Consider the following 19536-nt stretch of genomic DNA (forward strand, 5'->3'; position numbering starts at 1 on the left):
GGGCTATCAGTGCCCCTCTCTCAGTTCTTCCCTCACCAGGACATCAGTGCTGGCAATAGAACTGAGCTTGAGGTATTCAACAGCACGTTGCTGCAGTTCCACATCAGCATTGCGGATCTGGCTGTCTGAGCGTAGCACTTCCTGAATGGTGCCCTTTGTTTCAGGGACGAGATTTATGAATTTGATGTAGGTAGAGAGAAGTAGGGCCCGAGTAGAAACACTGCAGAGGTGGAATTTGGAGTGGAGGAGGTTGAACTGAACCAGAGGACTGGTGGAAAAAGGAGAACAGAGACAACATGAGTCAGAGCCCCTGAGATCTTCAGGTGAGGAAATGTGAAGGAAACATTTTCATAAGCTTTCCTCACAACATCAAAGAACAATGGGACAATCCTCCTTAATTTAAGTGCCCCATAATAAGTAAAACAAGAGAATGATGTAGCCCTCTTGATGTCCTGAGGCTGCAGCTTTTAGAATTCTATTTAGTCAGGCTGGTTGGGAATTCTGAATTCCCAATACAATCCTAGCATCTGCTCTCTCCCCTCCCCCCATAGAAGCCACTCTTATCTCACCTCACTCCACCCTGCCCCCTATCCCAGGTCAATCCATTTCCTCTCATATTATCTACCTGGAACGGGGATCCCCAGCAATGAGGTTCCCAAATTCCCCAAGGATGTAGCCTCCAACTTTCACCATGTTCTCATGACAAGCAGGAGCTTGGAGGGCCTAGAAAAATAAAAGCAAATACAGTGCATGGTGGGCAGTTCGATAGATGCAACTTGAGAATAAACTTCTCTTTTTGTTTATTATGACATCATTGCTTTTATAAAGAAGAGCAGGTTGGATATTCTTTGAGCTCTTTCCCTAACCAATCCCATGAGATCAACTTCAAGTTTTTCAGACTCTTTTAGACTGACTGATAAACTCTGACATTCCAGAATCATATATATTCAGCATCAAACATACTGCAAAACTATATGTGTATAAAGCTCAATAGTTATACCTTTCAAATTCATAATATTCACAATCAGCCCTAATCTACTTTAGAACACTTAATTTCATTCCCTAGCATCAATAAATATTTAGCATTTTGTAGACACTGAAGATGCTCAATCCTCATTAAGTGTCCCCTGAAGACATTTATTTCTTATCTACAGCCACATATGTTTGAACAATGAAATAAGAATGGACAATCCATCTAGTTTTTATAGCCAGACTCACATACTCATGAAAGGAAGGAAAAGAAAGCCTTCTCCTCAGAACTCTAGAGAGGTAAGAAGGGATAGCCAATGTTCCAAGTCAAGATCACCCACCTCAAAGACTGTCTTGGCTGCATAACCTTGCACATCATCCCGGTTAATGACAATCTGGATGACACGGTACCACACCTCCTCACTCACATAGTCGCCAGCAATGCGGATCAGATTGAGGATGGTATCCACATACCAACTATAGTCTACTGCGTATTTCTCAGCTAAGATGGCCACCTTCAGTACCTGACAGAAGGAAAATAAAATGTTGCTGTCAACTCCCAACTGGTCTGCCCTCTCCATATCAGTTTTCATGTTGAGGCAGGCATTTTGTTTCTCTGCAATCTAATGAGATGAAAATACCCAGGTTCATCTTCCAGTTCCTCTTCCCAATGAGTTGGCAACCCCTACTCACAATCTCTTCACGAATTGAGTAATCTGCTGTTTCTAGATAGCTAAGCATCTCCGAGACGATTTGCTTGGCATTTGTACGGTCACACATCGCATAGAGAAGGTCGGCAGCTCGCTGGCGCACGCTCACATCCCGTTCCGTCTGTGAAAGGAGATGGAGGTTAAATAGAGACAAGACCTTTTACCTCCAGCATTAATTAAGTGCCAATTACGCCTCCAATTTAACTCAAGCAGATACAAGTCGCAAAATGCATTAATGAGATCAATGCAAAAGATTAGATATACAAGAAAGAATTAAAAGTATGTCATATTTAAAAGATGGACCAGCCCTTTCAATAGGATTTTCTCTTTATTTTCTCCCTTTATCTCAGTTTTGTAGTCCATTACTCTCTGATCATTAAACTAATAACAATTTCCAAAGGACAACAAAAGAAACAGAGGTTATGGCAATGCAGCAATATGGTTCCTAAAATCTAGATACCGTAAATTCTGTATATGAAACAGAATTTTCAGTAAGAAAGAATTTTTAGTCAGAAAGACTCAAGTAGTAGTTAGTTATAGGATTCAACTAGCAGCGCTCGCTATAGACTTAACTTTCTGTTAAGATTCTGTTTCTTCTATTACTTGTGCAAGCTGATTTCCAGTTATGTTTCTAGGTGAAATCAAAGGACCGTTTATAATCAATAAAGCACTACATGTCTTGGCAGCCAGATACTTGCAGGACTGCTTCTCTTATTGAAACCAACACTTCTGATGCATTCTTCCCAGAAAAAGCTACTGGTAGTTCTCCTATGAGATGAAAGGGGGCTGTGTCCTGAAGACACTTTTTTAAACTAATGTCTCTGGAGCAATGAGACAGTCTTACTTTAGAAGCTAGAGCAGCTTGGTAATCTTGCCAAAGTTGATTAAAACTGAGTTCTTTGAAGTCATTTGGGGATTAACTAGACAGGGATTTTCAACCAGTGGTACGTGTACCACAGGTGATAAGTTGGCACCTGGCAGGTGTTACACATACAATGGGTTGAACAGCACTGTAAAAAAAAGTGTAATAGTGGATGAGGTGAAGCGGCAGCAGTGCCACACAGGCTTGTGAGAAAGTCAGCTGGAACTGCATGTTGCCTGGGTCCTACTGAGAGCCTAGGATCAAAGAGCACAGCTCCAGCTGATTGGCAGTGGCCTTGAGAGTGGCAGGCAGCCTCACAGTCTTCGGGTGGAGTTTCAGCTGGAGCTGCATGACGCATTGCCTGGGTCCTGCTGAGAGCCTAGGATCGGCATGGGCAGCTCCAGCTGATTGGGGGTGGCAGGCAGCCTCATGTAGTCTTCAGGCAGATTCAGCTGGAGCTGCACGAGACATTGCCTGCATGAATCCTGCGGAGAGCCCAGGATCAGTGCGCGCAGCTCCAGCTGATTGGGGTGGCAGGCAGCCTCACACAGTCTTCAGGCAAATTCAGCTGGAGCTGCGAGAGGCATTGCCTGCCTGGGTCCTGCGGAGAGCCCAGGATCAGCAGGATCAGCGCGCACAGCTCCAGCTGATTTGGAGTGGCCTGGGTCCTGCTGAGGGGGAGAGAAGAGAGGATATAAAGGGGGGTGAGAGAAGAGAGGATATTAAAGGGGGTGAGAGAAGAGAGGATATTAAAGGAAGTGAGAGAAGAGAGGATATTAAAGGGGATGAGAGAAGAGATGATATTAAAGGGGGTGGGAGAAGAGATGATATTAAAGGGGGTGAGAGAAGATATTAAATGGGGTGAGAGAAGAGAGGATATAAAGGGCATTGAGGACTACCTGTACTTTATCACTTTTTTCCGGGATTTTTTTTTTTTTTTTGGTCATCAAGTTTTTGACACCATGCTAGGCGACTGGTGGTACTTGAATATTGCCATATTCTAAAAATAATACAATCGGTGAAAAAGTTGAAAAGCCCTGAGAGAGAGAACATTATCTCCAGTTAACAAGAAGTAATGTGTAATTTGTTTTAGTTTAGCACTTGTGGACATTTTAATTTTTGTTATATTTGAATTATGTGTTAACATCTAGGAATCCCTGTAGATTACAGCAGCAATATGTAGATGTAGGTGTGTGTGTATACACACACACACACACGCACACACACACATACATACATACATACATATGTACGTACATACACATACACAAAATCACTGGAGTGCATGAGAATTTTAGCCCATTCTTGTAGGTAGTGCTGAGATGGCTACAAGCAGTATTAAAGAACAGATGTATTTTCACCTATTATTTGCTGAGAAAAAAGCTAAAAATTGAATGACTGAAAATTCTGCCACTGAATTTTAGTGGTACAATCTTGGACCCACAAGTTGGAGGCTGGGATGCCTTATGCAACTCAGGATTCATAGTTTGTTCTTTTTTGTAATTTAAGGCTGGAGTGGCAATCTCTTTTAATCTTGCCTACCATCAATCCAGGATGAGGTGCTAAGATTGTGACGCATAGTATAAATGTTTCATTCATTGTTAATAGAAATTACATTTAATAGCAGAGAAGTTACTAAGGAACTTTGTTTGGGAAATGGCTGTGTGACTGAGCTTGCATTCTCCCTCACTATCTGTAAACAGAACTGAGAAATTTGGGGAAGTCACTCTCGCTCAGTCTTATGACTTCACTCCCCATGAAAGTTGCTTTTCTCATTTTGCTCTGCATATGCAATTTCAGAATCTGACCTTTAGAGCATTGATAACTGTTTCAATGTGGGTCTTGACAGCTTCATGTGAGAATTCAGAGCTGGCTAAGGTACACATGCTTTCCAGTGCTAGGTATCTAAGGTTGGTCTCTCGATGCTGCAGGAACTGGCCTAGTTGATTGCATGCACGCACCAGCAGGTTAGGTTCACTGCAGAAGAAGAAGTCAGGATTAATTCCAGAGTAGGTGCAGCAGGGAGTATTCTGTATGTAGCTCAGCCTGACTATGGAGTCTCTCAACTTTTCTAGTGTGCCAGCAACCCATCTCATTCTATAAAACCACTCTTTCTTCTTTTTATTCGGTTTTCATGGTTCTATTTGTTTCTCTGGCTCTGCTGGGATTTATTAGAAACTCCTGAAAGTCACACAATATTTTTCCCCAGAGGTTTGGATCAATCAAAGCAATACTGAAGAATTTTGGGTCTGTGGGCTAAAGAGAGATTATATTGTTTCTGTTTAGCCTACTGATGTCTAAGCCAAATCTTGTTCCGTCTCCACAAATTGGAAAATTTGATCAAATTGGTCAGAATTTTTAATCTGCTTCTTTGTAATGATCAGTTGAAACCAAATTGCTTTTATAAAAAAGATCTTCTGAGCTGAGGAGCATTTAGGAGGATTCTTTTGGCTAATTCTCCCCTCCTCAAATGTTGCAAAGACAAGTATCGTCGCCCCACTATCCAATTGCAACTTAGCTTTCAAAAGGTTTCCAATGTATCAACAGTATCAATGGAGCTATTCAAAAAGTTAGTTGTGCAACAAAGTGAGCATTTTTGAGGAGAAGCAGAGTGTTATGGAGAACAGGATATGAATGCAGCTCTGGAGGTACATAGAGGACAGCACACCTCCAAAAGAGAATGGCATTGCCAATGTGGATGCCCTTGAAAGAGAATGCATTCCCCAGCTCCAATCTAATAGATGTTTAGTACCCCAAACCAACTTAGATGCTTGCCTGTCATAGTGGATGATGAGACTGATAGCTTCAAAGAGGATAGCATTCTTGGCATTGGAGTGCTGGACTTTCTTGGACTTGGGGGGTTCCTGAGCCTTGTTGAGGATAGTCTCCAAGCATTCAACCAGACGTCCTTTCACTGCTGCATCTTCTGCAGAGAAAACAAAGTATGAAGTCTAAGAGTAACAACTTTGGAGGGATGCCAGTTAGCTTAATAAATAGGAATCCTAGTCCCTATAAGTCATTCATCGTATCTCTCCAGCCACCCCCTGAGGAGCGATATGGCCATCCGTTCTCTGTTGTTCTGAAAGTCTCCATAAGGAAATGCAACCAAAGCTCAGTGTTTTTGGAATACTATAAAAATAATAGATATTATCAGGATCTCTTCCTTCATCAAATGCCAAGGGAGAGGAGAATAGGAAAGGCATGAGCACAATGTTTGTGCAGGCTCATTAATAGAGCAGGAAAAAGGGAGGTCCTTAAACAGGCCTAGAAAAGAGACTTAAAAACTTTATTTATTAAATTCATATCCTATTTGCCAAAATGCATTCAAAGCAGTCAATTATCCTGAATTATAAATAAAAATTGGTGTTGTGATGAAGAGGTAAAACGAGGTAAAACAGATTAATAATAAAAGGATGTGTTGCTTCTGTGCCTTTTACTAAGGAAATCAGCAAGACGTTCAGGCAAATATTCTACACCAGGAAGCCGGCATATTCCAGTGCTACCTTTGACTTCATTGAGCCTTTGTTACCTGGGGGAGGGTAACACTGCAGCAGCCGCAGAAGCTTGACTGAGAGCCAGGGGGCTGGCACAAAGTAATAGGTGTAGTCCTGGAGGTCTGTGGAAGCTGAAGAGACAATCTGAAAGGAGAGGATACAAGCAGGGCAGCCCAGAGAGCCGGTCAGAATCTCCACATCTGGTCTATCAAAACAATCATATTCCCCAATGATCACTACGCCATTATCACAAAAATTTGTGGTTCGCAACTCCCTGAGTAAAATTAGCTATATCACAAGACTCAGGGGCAAACTGTAGGACGATAAATGGCCCTTATACCACTACTCCCAATTCAAGCCCCCAACTTCCCAAGCTACTATTATGGTAAAAAAAAAAAAAAGAAGACAGTTGTGTCGTTCAGCAAAAGAACAAAGAACTGTGTGCTTAGCTTTGGTAGAAAGAAGATGGAGAACACAAAACTCTTATCTATCCATATGCACTGTTGCTCTATCATTATATTGTATTTTGTCTGAATAAATACTGCATATACTGCAGCATGTGAATAATAAAGGAGCAGGAGGGAATAGAGGAAGCTATCAGCCAGGAAGAGAAGCTGCCATTAACGGGGAAAGCTTATGGGAGAAACTCCAAGAAATCCTCCTCCACATCCTACAGGCAACTGTCCATGTTCTCAACCTGCTGCTCTGCTCTCAGGTCGATATTTGTTCCAAAGCAGGCAAGCTCATAGCTCTGAACAAGGGAAATGATTAAGACTCCATATCAAAGACCTCCTCCTTTTGTCCCTCCACCATCCAGTGACGGGAGGATAAAGCCATTCATCACAGCCATGACTAAGATGCTGTCCTCTCTGTCATCCACCCAAGTTAGTCTGCAATCCTCATTGCCTTCTTTTGGGTATCTAAGCTCAACCTCTGTATCAGACAATCCACACCCAACGAATAATAGAACGCACAAGGGGAAAAAAGAACAGTCACTGTATTTTCTTTGTAGAATTAAGATGTTGCAGCTTAATGCACAGACACCTTAATTATTCACACAGGAGCATGCCAGGTGTTGTTGTTTCCACTTTTTATTAAATAACCTGGTCATTCTGATTTGCTTTATCTTAAAATGCTATTATTATATCAATCTGACTTCATCTCTCTGTCTTCAGTCAAGTACTACTCAGTAGTCTCCATCTGATGCTATAGACTTGCTTCTAAGCCCCCATAATATTTTAGACATTCTAGAATATTTATGTAATATTTTATTTCCCTTATTTTGTATTTTATTTTAATTAACTGCAATTTCTGCATTCTCCTGTTGATCTATAACCAAATAGTTACCGTTACTGTTAATTAGTCAAAATGGATTCCAGGCTCATTATGGTTTTCCAAGAAACATAAATTCTATCACAAATGTCTTTGGAGATTCTTAATCATCCAGATCATGGTTGTCCCAAAGGTGCTTTTCTAAAAGGCAACTGGACTTTCTTGGGTTTTTTTCTTGAAAATATTTTGCTTCTCATCCAAGAAGCTTCTTCAGTAAGAAGCTTCTTCAGTTCTAACGGTGGAAAATGGAAGGATTTATATTTTTTTGCAGCCATCTTGTCGCTGACACTCTGTGGGTCGGTTTGCTCTCTGAGAATTGTTGAGGCCACTTGGGGGTTTATCTGTATGACACCTGAATCAGAGTATCATGGGGTCCCACATTGTGGCCAAACTCCACATGAAAGAAGTAGAAACAAAAGCCCTAAACTCCTTTATACGAATTCTACCCACTCACCGGTATAGATATGTGGATGATACCTGGTTAAGATTAAAACATAAAAAGTGGAAGCCTTCACCAAATACATCAACACTGTGGACAGGAACATTAAGTTCACATAGAAAAATGTTAAGAAAAATAGTCTGGCCTTCCTGGACTGTGCAATACATATTAAGGAAGACAGAAGGCTTAACTCTGAAGTTTACAGAAAACACACACAGAGAGATCAATATCTACATTTTGATTCTCACCACCCACTGAAGTACAAACTGGGAGTGAGCAGAACCCTACACCATCGGGCTGACAGTTTGCCTACCAGCAAAGAGGGAAAAGAAAAAAAAACAAAAATACATCAAGGAAACCTTCAGAACTTGTGGCTATCCCAACTGGATCTTCATTAAAGCTACCTTTAAAGCCGAGGTGGCGCAGCAGTTAGAGTGCAGTACTGCAGGCCACTTTAGCTGACTGTGTTCAGCAGGTCAGCGGTTCAAATCTCACCGGCTCAAGGTTGACTCAGCCTTCCATCCTTCCGGGGTAGGTAAAATGAGGACACAGATTGTTGGGGGCAATGTAAATATATATATATATATACATTGCTTACTGGTGTACACCGCTTGGAGAGTGCTTCCACTTAAAGCGGAATATAAGTCTCATAAATAAATAAATAAAAGATCCGCAGGAACTCCTCTATAACAGACAAAGAAGAGAACATCAAACGGAGCAATGTTGTCATTCCATATGTTACAGGAATATCTGAAAAGTTCAGAAAGATTTTGAACTAATATAACATACATGTGCACTTTAAACCAAGAATACATTAAGGAAGAAGCTTGTCCACCCCAAGTATAAAACACCCAGACACAAACTGAACAACATGTTATATGCAGTGCAATGCAGAACATTGGAGAAACAAAACAACCACTTCACAAATATATGGCACAACACAGGAGAACAAGCCCATCAGAATAGGATTTGACAGTCCATCTACATCTGAAAGACAAAGGCCACTCTGCTGAAGACAGCAAAGTTCTCATTCTGGACAGAGAGGACCACTGGTTTGAAAGAGATGTCAAAGAGGCCATCTATGTTAAAATTGAACAGCCCTTTCTCAAAAGAGGGGAAGGAATACGACACCACTTATCTTGTGTTTCCAGTCCTTTCAGTAGTCCCAAGAAGACCCACACTCATTTGCATTCTGAATCAGGTGCCTCTGAGGATATAGATAAATCCCCAAGTGGCCTTAACCACTCTCAAGAGAGCTAACAACTGACCCTTAAAGTGCTAATGACCAGATGACTGCAAAAAATATAAATCTCTCCATTCCCCACCATTGAGTTAGAAATGAAGAAGCTTCTTGGATGAGAAGAAAAATGTTTTCAAGGAAAAAAACAAGAAAGTCCAGTTGTCTTTTGGAAAAGCACCTTTGGTCTATCACAAATGTTAAAATAATGCTGAAACAAAACATGGCAGTGCAATAATACTTAGCAAAGAAATGGATTCTTGGCTCTCCTTTCTTCACTCACCCTGCTGAGCCTGGATACTGCTAGAGAGACACATGTCTTGAAGTCATCAGGATTTTTTTTGCAGAGACAAGCAATGAGGCTGACAGCAGCTGTGACCACACCCTATATTGTGAGGAAGTGTAGGGAGAAAGATGGAAAACTGAGACCACTTCTAAAGGAGCTATAACAAGCGACCAATGAAGAAACTAGCAGTAAATCACAAACTGTGGTCATGTAATGTCTTGCTTAATGATCACAGGTGAATTGCTTAACTACTGCGAAAGAAATAACTACAGTGGAATGACAAGATTTTTGCTTAGTGACCTATTGCTAAGTGAGCCAGGCCCAATTGTGACCATTATGTGAGGACAGCAGCTAGGATGGGAATGATGATTGCTGAAGACCAAAACATCTGAAAGGCATCAAGATGGAAGAAGATCAATATAAAAGTCTGACTATTATAACCTGTGTTCTTATTAATTTAATCTTATTAAATTAAATCATTTTCTGTAACCATAATGTATGTCAAACTATATATTAACTAAATAAACTTGATATTTGGAATACAATAAGTCACAAAATTAGGAAGATTTAACATTAATGAAATTTTCACATATATGGTATGGGTATACCTCTTTTAATAGCTTGGTTCCTGAATTTAAGGGAGTAAGAATTTAATATTGAAGGGACTCTACTACATGATAATAAATTGGGAGGTTATACCATATGCAAATTACAAGGGTACAAAGAAGGGAACTCGAAAGAGACAACATACCATGTGCTGGTCATTCAAAAGATGCACCACACGTGAGGTCCACTCTCCCATGGGCACCAAATCAGGTGAAGTCTTGTAGAGGCGCAAGAGGCAGAGGGCAGCACTCTGCTTTACACTGTCCATGGTATCACTGAAGTATAATATGGACAAACAAAAGGGTCAGATACTTGGTATTTTATCAGAGCAATGATAATGTTTTGCTAATGGGAGGTTTTAGGTCCAATCTTTGACATTACCAGATAAAAGGATCAGGCAGCTGATAATAGAGAAAATACTTGTTGCTTGAGAATCTCTTGTAATTGGAGAATCTCTTGTAATCTTCCTCAATTTGAAGTATGAGCAATTGAGACCTTTCAGATATTACTGAACCACAATTCCCAAAAGTTTCAATTGAGAGTCCCTTGGTGTTGTACTATCTCCAGATATTACAGAACATTGCTAAAATCTGCCCAGACCCAGGCCTTTTGGGTATATCCAGACTACAGTTGTTGAAGTTTTCGCTATTCCTTTCTGGGGATTTTAGCTTCAATGAAACTGGAGGATCTGGGATGGGATCAGAATAGTGTAAATAATGCCATGGTAGTGGATAACATAATAAATCAGCCTCTAATATGCCTAAATACCATAATGAAAACTATACCTCTTACTCCGTAAGTCCTTCCTATACTGATTCTATCTTACCCAGCCACCAATATTCGGGGAATCTCGGAAGCAAAGGCCTCTGCCATCTCACGGCTGCCAACATTAGCGATGCAATGTAGGGCCAGGCACATGAAGGTGGGATTGCGACTTGCCAAGTCATTCTTGATAGCATTGTTGATGAGACGGATCAGCTCACTGTTGGAGTTTACCAGCACTGAAATGAACAGGTAGCCCTAGAGGAGTAGATACAAGAGGAACAGAAAGAACAAAAAGATAAATTAAGCACTGTAGGACAACCAGGGGCGTATCTTTATTATAGGAGTAGAAAATCAATGGTCCTCCAAATCTTGCTGCACTACAAGTTTCAGCAGGCCTAGCCAGTATAGCTGTGATCAGGAATGCTGGGAGTTGTAGTTAGGAACAATTACATTTCCCGCAATCCTGCTTCAATGAGGCAAACAGAATGCCAAGGATCACTTTGTTCTTTAGCAGACAAGGGTTGTAAGGGTGGCTAGATGCCCCAAAGTATAAGAGCGTGCTAGTCAATTAATGTTGATTTACTCCATGGAACACAAGTTTGTAGAGGCCCTTCCTCTGGCACTTTCATTAGCTGCCCGACTAAGCATGTGGAGTATTTTTTCCTTTTTTCAACTTTCAACAAGCTCATCTACAGCTTTATTAGAGAATAATAATACTTCTCATCTACTTATCAGAATGGCTCCTAATTCAAAGACAAAAAATGTATCTTGTTACACTAGTAGGAAAAAGGGGGAAATGGAATACTCAACTATCCTCTGAGGCTGACTTCACATAAAGTAACAATCAAGGTGGGAATAATCCATAAGATTATGAAAATGAGGCTAGAAGGAGTTGTGCATCTGAGTGCTGTAACTTGATTTTTTGCATTCAGTAACTTGCAGAAATAAAGGCTTTGCCATAATACGTGTAAACTAAGCCATCACATGAAATCACAATATGGTTTCTTATTTAGGCAAATGTATATGCAGCAGCTATGTTTTGTTTACTTAAATTTTAGGCAGAGCATATTGCAATGAGCCCACCATTTGACTGTGCATTCCTGGAGCTAGTATGGTGTATAGTTAGAAGGTCAGACTAGATTTAGTAGAACCCAGACTGATTTGTGTGTCAATTATCCTCTCTGCTTCAACCTGAAAGGTTTGTTGGAGGGATTAAATAAACCTCAGCATAACAATATTGGGGGATGAATAGGATAATTTATATATAATATATAATTCAGAATCAGAATCTTCCAGATAAATTTACACATTTGTTAATAGCTTTTTCCCTCCACTGAAATCTATCAAGTGTCATTTACTTTTCATGTGGAAAATCAAAATAATGAGTGAGTAAAATTCAGGATTGTTTTTAAAGATCCCATTACCATTGGGCTTACTCACAATCTGTTTTTCTGTATATTTGTTGGAGCTGAGCAAGTTGACTGCCTCCATGTGCCCAAAGTCGATGTCATGGCCCAACAGGAAGATGAAAAGCAGCTTGCAGACATATTTCTTCTTGCTGTAACCATCCAAGGCTTTATCTCCTGAGAAGGGAGAGTGACAGGTGGGAAGTGGGGCAGGAGAAGATCACTTGCCCTGCTGAAAGGAGAGAGGCATCTGCAAGGCAGCTACCAGGGAGGGGGAAAGGACAGCTACAATAGTACCTTGACCTTCTGTTACAAGCACTCAGAAAGCCATTTTTTCAACAGGAGTCAAGTTCACAGGAAATATCTTGTTTTCCTTTTTATGTGGCCAAAATTCCTGATAGATTACTTTTCTCTATTACTCTTCTAGAGACCCAATCTGGAGGAAGCTAGTATAAGCCACATAATATTTTATTCTGATTCTCTGCCTTTAGGTTGGGATGCCAAGACTGAAAAGTTCTAGTTCATCAGATACGGCATAAATGAAGCTGCCAATGGGTTTAGAAGTTCTGTTTACTATAGAAATCATATTGGGGAAACAGCAAAGGCCTTGACTTCCTGTCAATTCTTAGCTACTCTGATCAATGAAGTAGAGAAGAGCACAGAGTTCTCCTTTTCTCCATTCACTTACATTCTGATGAAAAAAAAAATGGGCTTGCTTCTATCTATAGACTAGAATGCATTCATATGGGTACACATCAATGAGAAAATACAACTATTTGCAGGAATATTATAAAACACATTTCTGATGCAATCTACAGATCGATTTTGGGCAGCAACTGGATCCTTAATTTTTATGGATTGGTGAACTCATACCCCCAACAATAATTGAAAGATTTACAGTAAAAAAAAATGAATGTAGTATAACTTGAACTTTGGGGCAAGAAATCATTCTTTTGTTCCATTATGATTGTCTAACAGTAGTGTTTTTTCCTGCAATTTTGACAGTTGTCTTAAATGTTTTTATGAGCGTAAAGGAAAGGTTGGCATTCAAAACATTTGAAAGTGCAAGCATTGGGGATCAAAGGCAACCAAGAGAAATCACAACCAGGTATTCTTTCTTGGAAATGATTTAGATGCAAATGGGTTAAGAACTTTGGACATAATATACTGATGAAACAATAGGAAAATATGTGACTGAAAGGATTGAGATTTATATTATGTTATAATTTAAAAGGTAATTTTTATGATGTCCCATTAGTTCACCAATCCATAAAAATTATCCAGAATGTATGAAAGTTCTTCAAACCTATGTTGGAAATATGGAAAATATGAAAGGTCAATTTATCCTGCCTTTTGGACTTGTAAAAAAGGCAGAGATTTTTGAATTTAAAGACACACAAGTGAATTATACCCACAATGGAGGAATGGCTGGTGAAGATGACAGAATTAGCACTGATGGCAGAAGTAACTTGTCTGATAAGAGAATGGATAATTACTACATTTATTAGTGACTGGAAACCGCTCATAGAGTTTTTGCTGAAAAAAGAAAAAATGAACATAATTTATGTGTTTGATGATTTGGAAGGGATGAGATTATATTATAACCTTGGAGAGAGGGTAAAATATAAATGTATATGTGACTGTGACTGTGGTAAAATCTGCCACTGAATTAACAGAGGAGAGAGTAAAGGGAAATATTAGACTTGAATCGATGCTACATAGGAAACAACGGAGGATCCCCCTATTTTCTTCTTGGCATTTAACAATGTTTTAGCTTGGCAAGATTTTGTCTAAGGCAGTGGTTCTCAACCTTCCTAACGCTGCGACTCTTTAATACAGTTCCTCATGTTGTGGTGACCCCCAACCATAAAATTATTTTCGTTGCTACGTCATAACTATAATTTTGCTACTGTTATGAATCGTAATGTAAATATCTGATATGCAGGATGTATTTTCATTGTTACAAATTGAACATAATTAAAGCATATGTAATTATATATTGTGAAATATTTATTTCTAATTACAAATAAATGAAATTTTGTCTTGAAGCATGGTGTAGCATGGGTAACAGTCTTAATAAAACAACAGTAAACTACATTGCTATATTTTGCGACAATATGTATAAAAAGCCAATGTCAATGCGAAGGTTGAGATTGCTTCTTTCTCACCAGATCAGAAATTCTCGGGGCACTCTTTGCAAGAGCACAACGAAGATCATCTTCCACAACAAGTCTACTTCTGTATTTAGACTTGATAACCAACAAGCTGGAAAACCCTGTTTCACAAAGTTATGTTGTTGGAAATGGAATGTTTCTTGCTTTGGAAAATAAATTGACCCTCTCTTCTGCGGCAGCCCATCAAATACTGGAATACTCTATCATGTCTCCCACAAGTCCTTCTTTTCTCTAGACTAGCTAAACCCAAATTCTGCAACTAAGTCTCAACATCTTTTTTGTAGTGTGATGACCAAAATTGAATGCAGTATTTCAGGTGTGGTCCCAACTCAGAAAATTCAGACACCAGTCTTGCCAGCTCTTTCTCGCAGCACTGGTAGAGAATAGGTGGGGCGGCTACCACTTTCCACCTCGTGCTGAACGAAGGATCCGGGGATGGATTTTAAGGAAAGGAGGGGTCAAAGGAACGGAAAAAGAGGAGAGGGAATTAGATGCTGTTACCTTGGTATCTACAGTGGGCCCCTCCCGATAGCCGATTCGCTCTTTGAAACGACTCAAAGTGGATTCGGCTGGCTTCACATACGAAACCTGATTCTTTTTGCTCATAATGAGGATTGAAGAGACAGCAGCTCCAATCACTCGTCCATTTTGCTTCTGCACATGTCACGTGGGTGGAGCTGCTCTCAGCGACTTCCTTTCCCTGCTTGCCAATGGTTGCGTCCATCTTGGCTTCAGAGCAGGAGCTGCGGCTGCCTGGGCACCTAATTTAAAGAAGGCGCCACTTCAGCGCTAAACGGAGACGGAACTGAATAGGTGGAAAGAAGAGGATGGTGTCCGAGAGCATCAAGTCAGGTGGCTAAGAGAAGACGACCAGTGGGAGGCTAAAATGGGTCTACACTGCTTTCTACATAGTAGCTGCTCTCTACACATGTGTAACTGATCCGCATAAGTACATCTGCCTGGAGACGGATAGAGAAGCGGTGTCTCGGTTCCTAAGACCATTGGAAATATGTGTTTTATGATGGTCTTAGGCGACCCCGTGAAAGGGTCGTTCAACCCCCAAAGGGGTCACGACCCACAGGTTGAGAACCACTGGTCTAAGGGCAAGCATACAATAAAAAACTGTTTTGATCTTTTACCCATGTCATTCTTGGCTTTCCACATCTGAAGTAATTGCTAACAAGATCCGAAGATCTTTATAACTTTTTCCTTTCTATTTCTTTGTACCCTTTTATTCATTATTACTTTTCTTTTTTTAATAATGCTTACTAAAATAATTTTATATATAATAAGAAATAGAGTCAAAGAAAAAAACTACAGTAAATATAGGAAAACAAAAAAGGAAAAACAGAGACTAAAAAAAGAAATAGAAAAAAGAAAAATAAAAGAAGAGAAACATGAAAAATATAAAGAAGTGGTTTCTGATTTTACACTTTGCAATTATTTATACAATTTTAATCAAACCTCTTTCTCTAGGATTACATTATAATTCCTTTCTTTCTATAACTTGTTCTTTCTAATCATCAACCACAAAAGCCATAAAATCACTTTCTTTTTTAAAGAAAAAGTTGATAAGGGATTTCCAGTAATTGATGAATGTCAATATAGTAATAATCTTTCTCTAATTAAAAAGTTAGTTTAGTCATCTCAGCAAGTTTTGTGAATTTTTCCCATCTGGTCTTCCACAGTGGGAAATATTCAATCTTTCTATATTTATATATATATAATAATCTGGCAACAATAATTATATATTGAAATAGACTTTCTGAAAGCTTTTAAAGTATGCATTCATTGGTCCTAAAATCAAAGTTCTGTCTTCTATTGAATATTAATCTTTAAATTCTATATATCAAAGTTCTGTCTTCTATTGAATATTAATCTTTAAATTCTATGTATCAACATATGTATTTGAATCCAACATTTTTAGCTTTTTATAGTATATGCCTACCACCCACAACAGAATGTCCCTTCATGTTGTTCATATTTCCAACATACTTTGGAATGCCTTTATAAATTCTAGATAATGTCGCTAGAAACAGTATAACTGTTTCATATATGTCATTAAAGAATTTTTTAAAGAGAATAACGGTAACATGGTTGTGATTAGTTTGGAAGAAGAATAAGATTTGCAGAAAGGGACTACATAAAGCAGGAATCTCTTGATTTTTGAACATCTATGGAGATGGATGTTTGGATCCAAACCTCTGAAATAGATTCAAATACAGAAAGATAAAGACATTGTGTTATTTGGAAATCTGAAGACTGAATTAGCATATGTATGTAAGTATGTATGTATCTATGTATGTCAAGTCAATTCACTCTCTTTATGTTGGGCTAGTTTTTAAGAGTAGAGCTGTCTACTTTGGTTAAGAAGGTTTTGTCTGAAATAATTGAACTTGCTGCTCCTTTCTCCTTTGGAGCTCTTATTCCCTCTTTTAGCTACCCCTTTGGCATGAGCAGCTGAAGTGTGCATTCTAAGAAGCCAGTTCCCTGCTTTAGTATCTTGACCTTAAGATAAGAGATAACAACAAAATGACACTTGTTAAATCCTGTTAACCCACGCTGAAGTACTTGTGTCTTATTTTATATGGAATGATGAAGAAGGAGATGGAAGAGGATTTCCTCTCCAGAACAATATGAATTGTGCTGCAAAAATCCCAGATCTATGGAAATTGAGTTAATATTGAGATCAACGAGGGACAGAGTTGCATCTAATTGGCTAAATGGAAATGGCTTCTGGGAGAAAACTGAGTTTCATTAGATGGGAATTTACTTTATAGTGCTACTGTTATGTAGAGTATTAACACAAGCAACTCCTAGACTGAGAAAAGACAGGAAACTCCTAGTTCAATTTGAGAGCTTAGTATTACAAGCATCCACAGGAAGAGCAAATGATGGCACACATGTAATGATGTCATTACACAAAATGCACAAACTACTTTTGTCAAATGTATGATACCAGTAATTATAGCATGTGCAAGATGATGTTATTAAATGCATCTCACCATTTTGACATCATTATGGTTTGTTACAGTCAATACTATCTAAAATCAGATATTTTCTACTTTACTTCATTGTTCCTGCTGGAACAGGTTAGCTTTTTAGCATTTGAACCCTGAGTTCAGGGCCATTCTTCATCTGCTGCCCACAGACCTGCTACATACAGTTGTTTTGTACGAAGCATCAGTGACATGTATAATACAAGATAGATGATAGTGCTTAAACCAGCCTGAAAAGTGCTAGAGAGGAGCCTGGTTGTCAAGGGAGTCAGAGAACAAAAACAAGAGACAGTGAATAAGCTGGACTGAGTCACTGATAGAGCTGCTGCAGGAATTTGTGGTGAGAAAAAGCTGGATTATATTGCAAAAAAGTAAAAGGGGGGGAAAGGGAGAAGGAGAAAAAAATGCAGTGCAAGAACTCACCCTTAAATTTGGATCGGATATTGGCCAACTCCTTGTTAATTCGTTTAATTTCAGCCTCTTTACTCTTACCTATAAATGAGAAGCAAGGAATGAAACATGAACAATACCCAACCTCCATTCACAATCATTTGTGTCTCTGCATAATGTTCACTGCATGAGACAATGAAAATAAATATGAAGAAAAATAAATGCCAACAATTGATGACAAACTGCCACATATGCTTCTTGAATAAATGAAAAAGCAAAAACTTCCCCAGCCTATTTTCCTCTAAAAGAATTGGTCTATAATTCCAGAATTTGTAGCCACGTGCGCTTCCCACGTATCTGGAAGTACCCTCTCAAAGATGGCTGCCATACTAAAACCAGGAGCTACAGGGGACTCAGATTTTTGATCAGAGCAGGAAGAGGCAGTCTGCATTATTGTACTGTTTTTCTTCAATCAAAATACATTCTTCTCAAGCCACTGTTTGGCAATAGCTAGTGAAAAGATATTTAGGCGGAAGGAATGGTATTATTTGCTTCTGGTACCAATTTAAGGTGTTGGTGTCTATTCTTGCAAACATTTATAGATGTTTATGACAGTGTACAAATAAATCTCTTTCCATATATTCCTACTCATCTAGTAAGATCATCCTCAAAAGCCCTACTCCAGGGACATGCTCGTCTGCAATTAGTAGATGCCACTGCAGTGATTCTAGTGAATCCCAGTATTTGTCCCAGGCTATGGATGCCTACCAAGTAAGTCAGGCCTGGTACCTACTATCCTTCTGGGCCAAAGATGTTTTAATATTTTTTCATACATGTGATTCATGACTATATTCATATCTGAAATGTTATGCTGTGACACTTTTTTAACCAATCTTTATCTGCTATCCATACTGTTTTGTTTTTATGTTGTATACTTTTCTTCAATTGTTTTCATAATAACTTTTAGAGTGTGTTAAACTGTTGTAACAAAATTATATTAGGGAGGCACAAAAGCATAATAAATAAATAAAATTCAGAGAAAAGTCTTAGTGTGTACACATCCCATGGGGCCATTTTTCAATTAAAATCATTTTTTCTAGTTGTGGATCTTCTACATTTTAGAGTCCCTTGGTATTTTCTGAGGTGATAACCCCTAGACATCAGTTCAATAGAGCAATGGATAGTGCACCCATTCTTGGATGGTTGCAAAAACCATTGCAACATTGCTACACAAAAGAGAGAAAACAGATCTATATCTAGCAAACCTGGAGAATAAATGCTCCCGGGAGGCTATGGGAACATTTGCCCTAACAGTCAGAAAGTGGTCCACAATTAAGTTAGCTCAGTAGATGAGAGCTGAAATAAATAGATTGTATGCCTAAATGCTCCTAGGATGGAGCTGCTTTGTACATGAGGCATATTGGCTGTGGGACATGGGGGAAAAAGTGATTCCTTGTCCAGGATTTAAACCATTAAGTAGTAAGAAAGATGTCTTTGGAGGAAGAGAAAGAAAGTTAGTACTTGATTCAGAGAAATTGACTGTAGGAGCCACATCTGTATTCCTATTTTAAGTTAAAAAGTACAATTTTAATAAACCCAGGTGCCAGTAGAGACTGGTAACAATTCTATTCATCAATAATAGAACATAATGTCCTTTGGATTTTCTTTAAATGAATGTAGAAAAAAATTAAATTGCTAAATTCTACAATGGAAGTAAAGCTTTGAGCCCTTTGCTTTAAATAGTTTAGCAATATATTTTCTACTGAATTAGTATTGCCATATCTTCCCTTCCATTTCTTCTGTTAGGTTCCCTTATTTAACATCATGCAACCAACAAGTACAGCATGATCTGTTTAATAGTGGGAAA

At 39.0% G+C, this 19536-nt stretch overlaps 1 protein-coding gene across 6 annotated transcripts in view; it reads right to left on the reverse strand.

The window, feature by feature from the left end:
• Positions 1–19536, reverse strand: part of AP2A1 (adaptor related protein complex 2 subunit alpha 1) — a 35478-nt gene that overhangs the window by 11744 nt on the left and 4198 nt on the right. For all 6 annotated transcript variants that reach the window (XM_039364917.1, XM_039364919.1, XM_039364920.1 and 3 more), the window contains exons 2-13: positions 17703–17771; positions 12141–12283; positions 10762–10955; positions 10081–10210; positions 9327–9428; positions 6071–6179; positions 5317–5467; positions 4350–4518; positions 1663–1800; positions 1311–1493; positions 626–723; positions 37–268 (exon numbers count right to left, since the gene is read on the reverse strand). In XM_039364917.1, coding sequence (XP_039220851.1) covers positions 37–268; positions 626–723; positions 1311–1493; positions 1663–1800; positions 4350–4518; positions 5317–5467; positions 6071–6179; positions 9327–9428; positions 10081–10210; positions 10762–10955; positions 12141–12283; positions 17703–17771 — 1718 coding nt within the window. The remainder of the gene's footprint in view (positions 1–36; positions 269–625; positions 724–1310; positions 1494–1662; positions 1801–4349; positions 4519–5316; positions 5468–6070; positions 6180–9326; positions 9429–10080; positions 10211–10761; positions 10956–12140; positions 12284–17702; positions 17772–19536) is intronic.

This window comes from Crotalus tigris, unplaced genomic scaffold (assembly GCF_016545835.1).
Source record: "Crotalus tigris isolate CLP2741 ecotype Arizona unplaced genomic scaffold, ASM1654583v1 scf7180000019935.411523, whole genome shotgun sequence".
Lineage (NCBI taxonomy): Eukaryota > Metazoa > Chordata > Lepidosauria > Squamata > Viperidae > Crotalus > Crotalus tigris.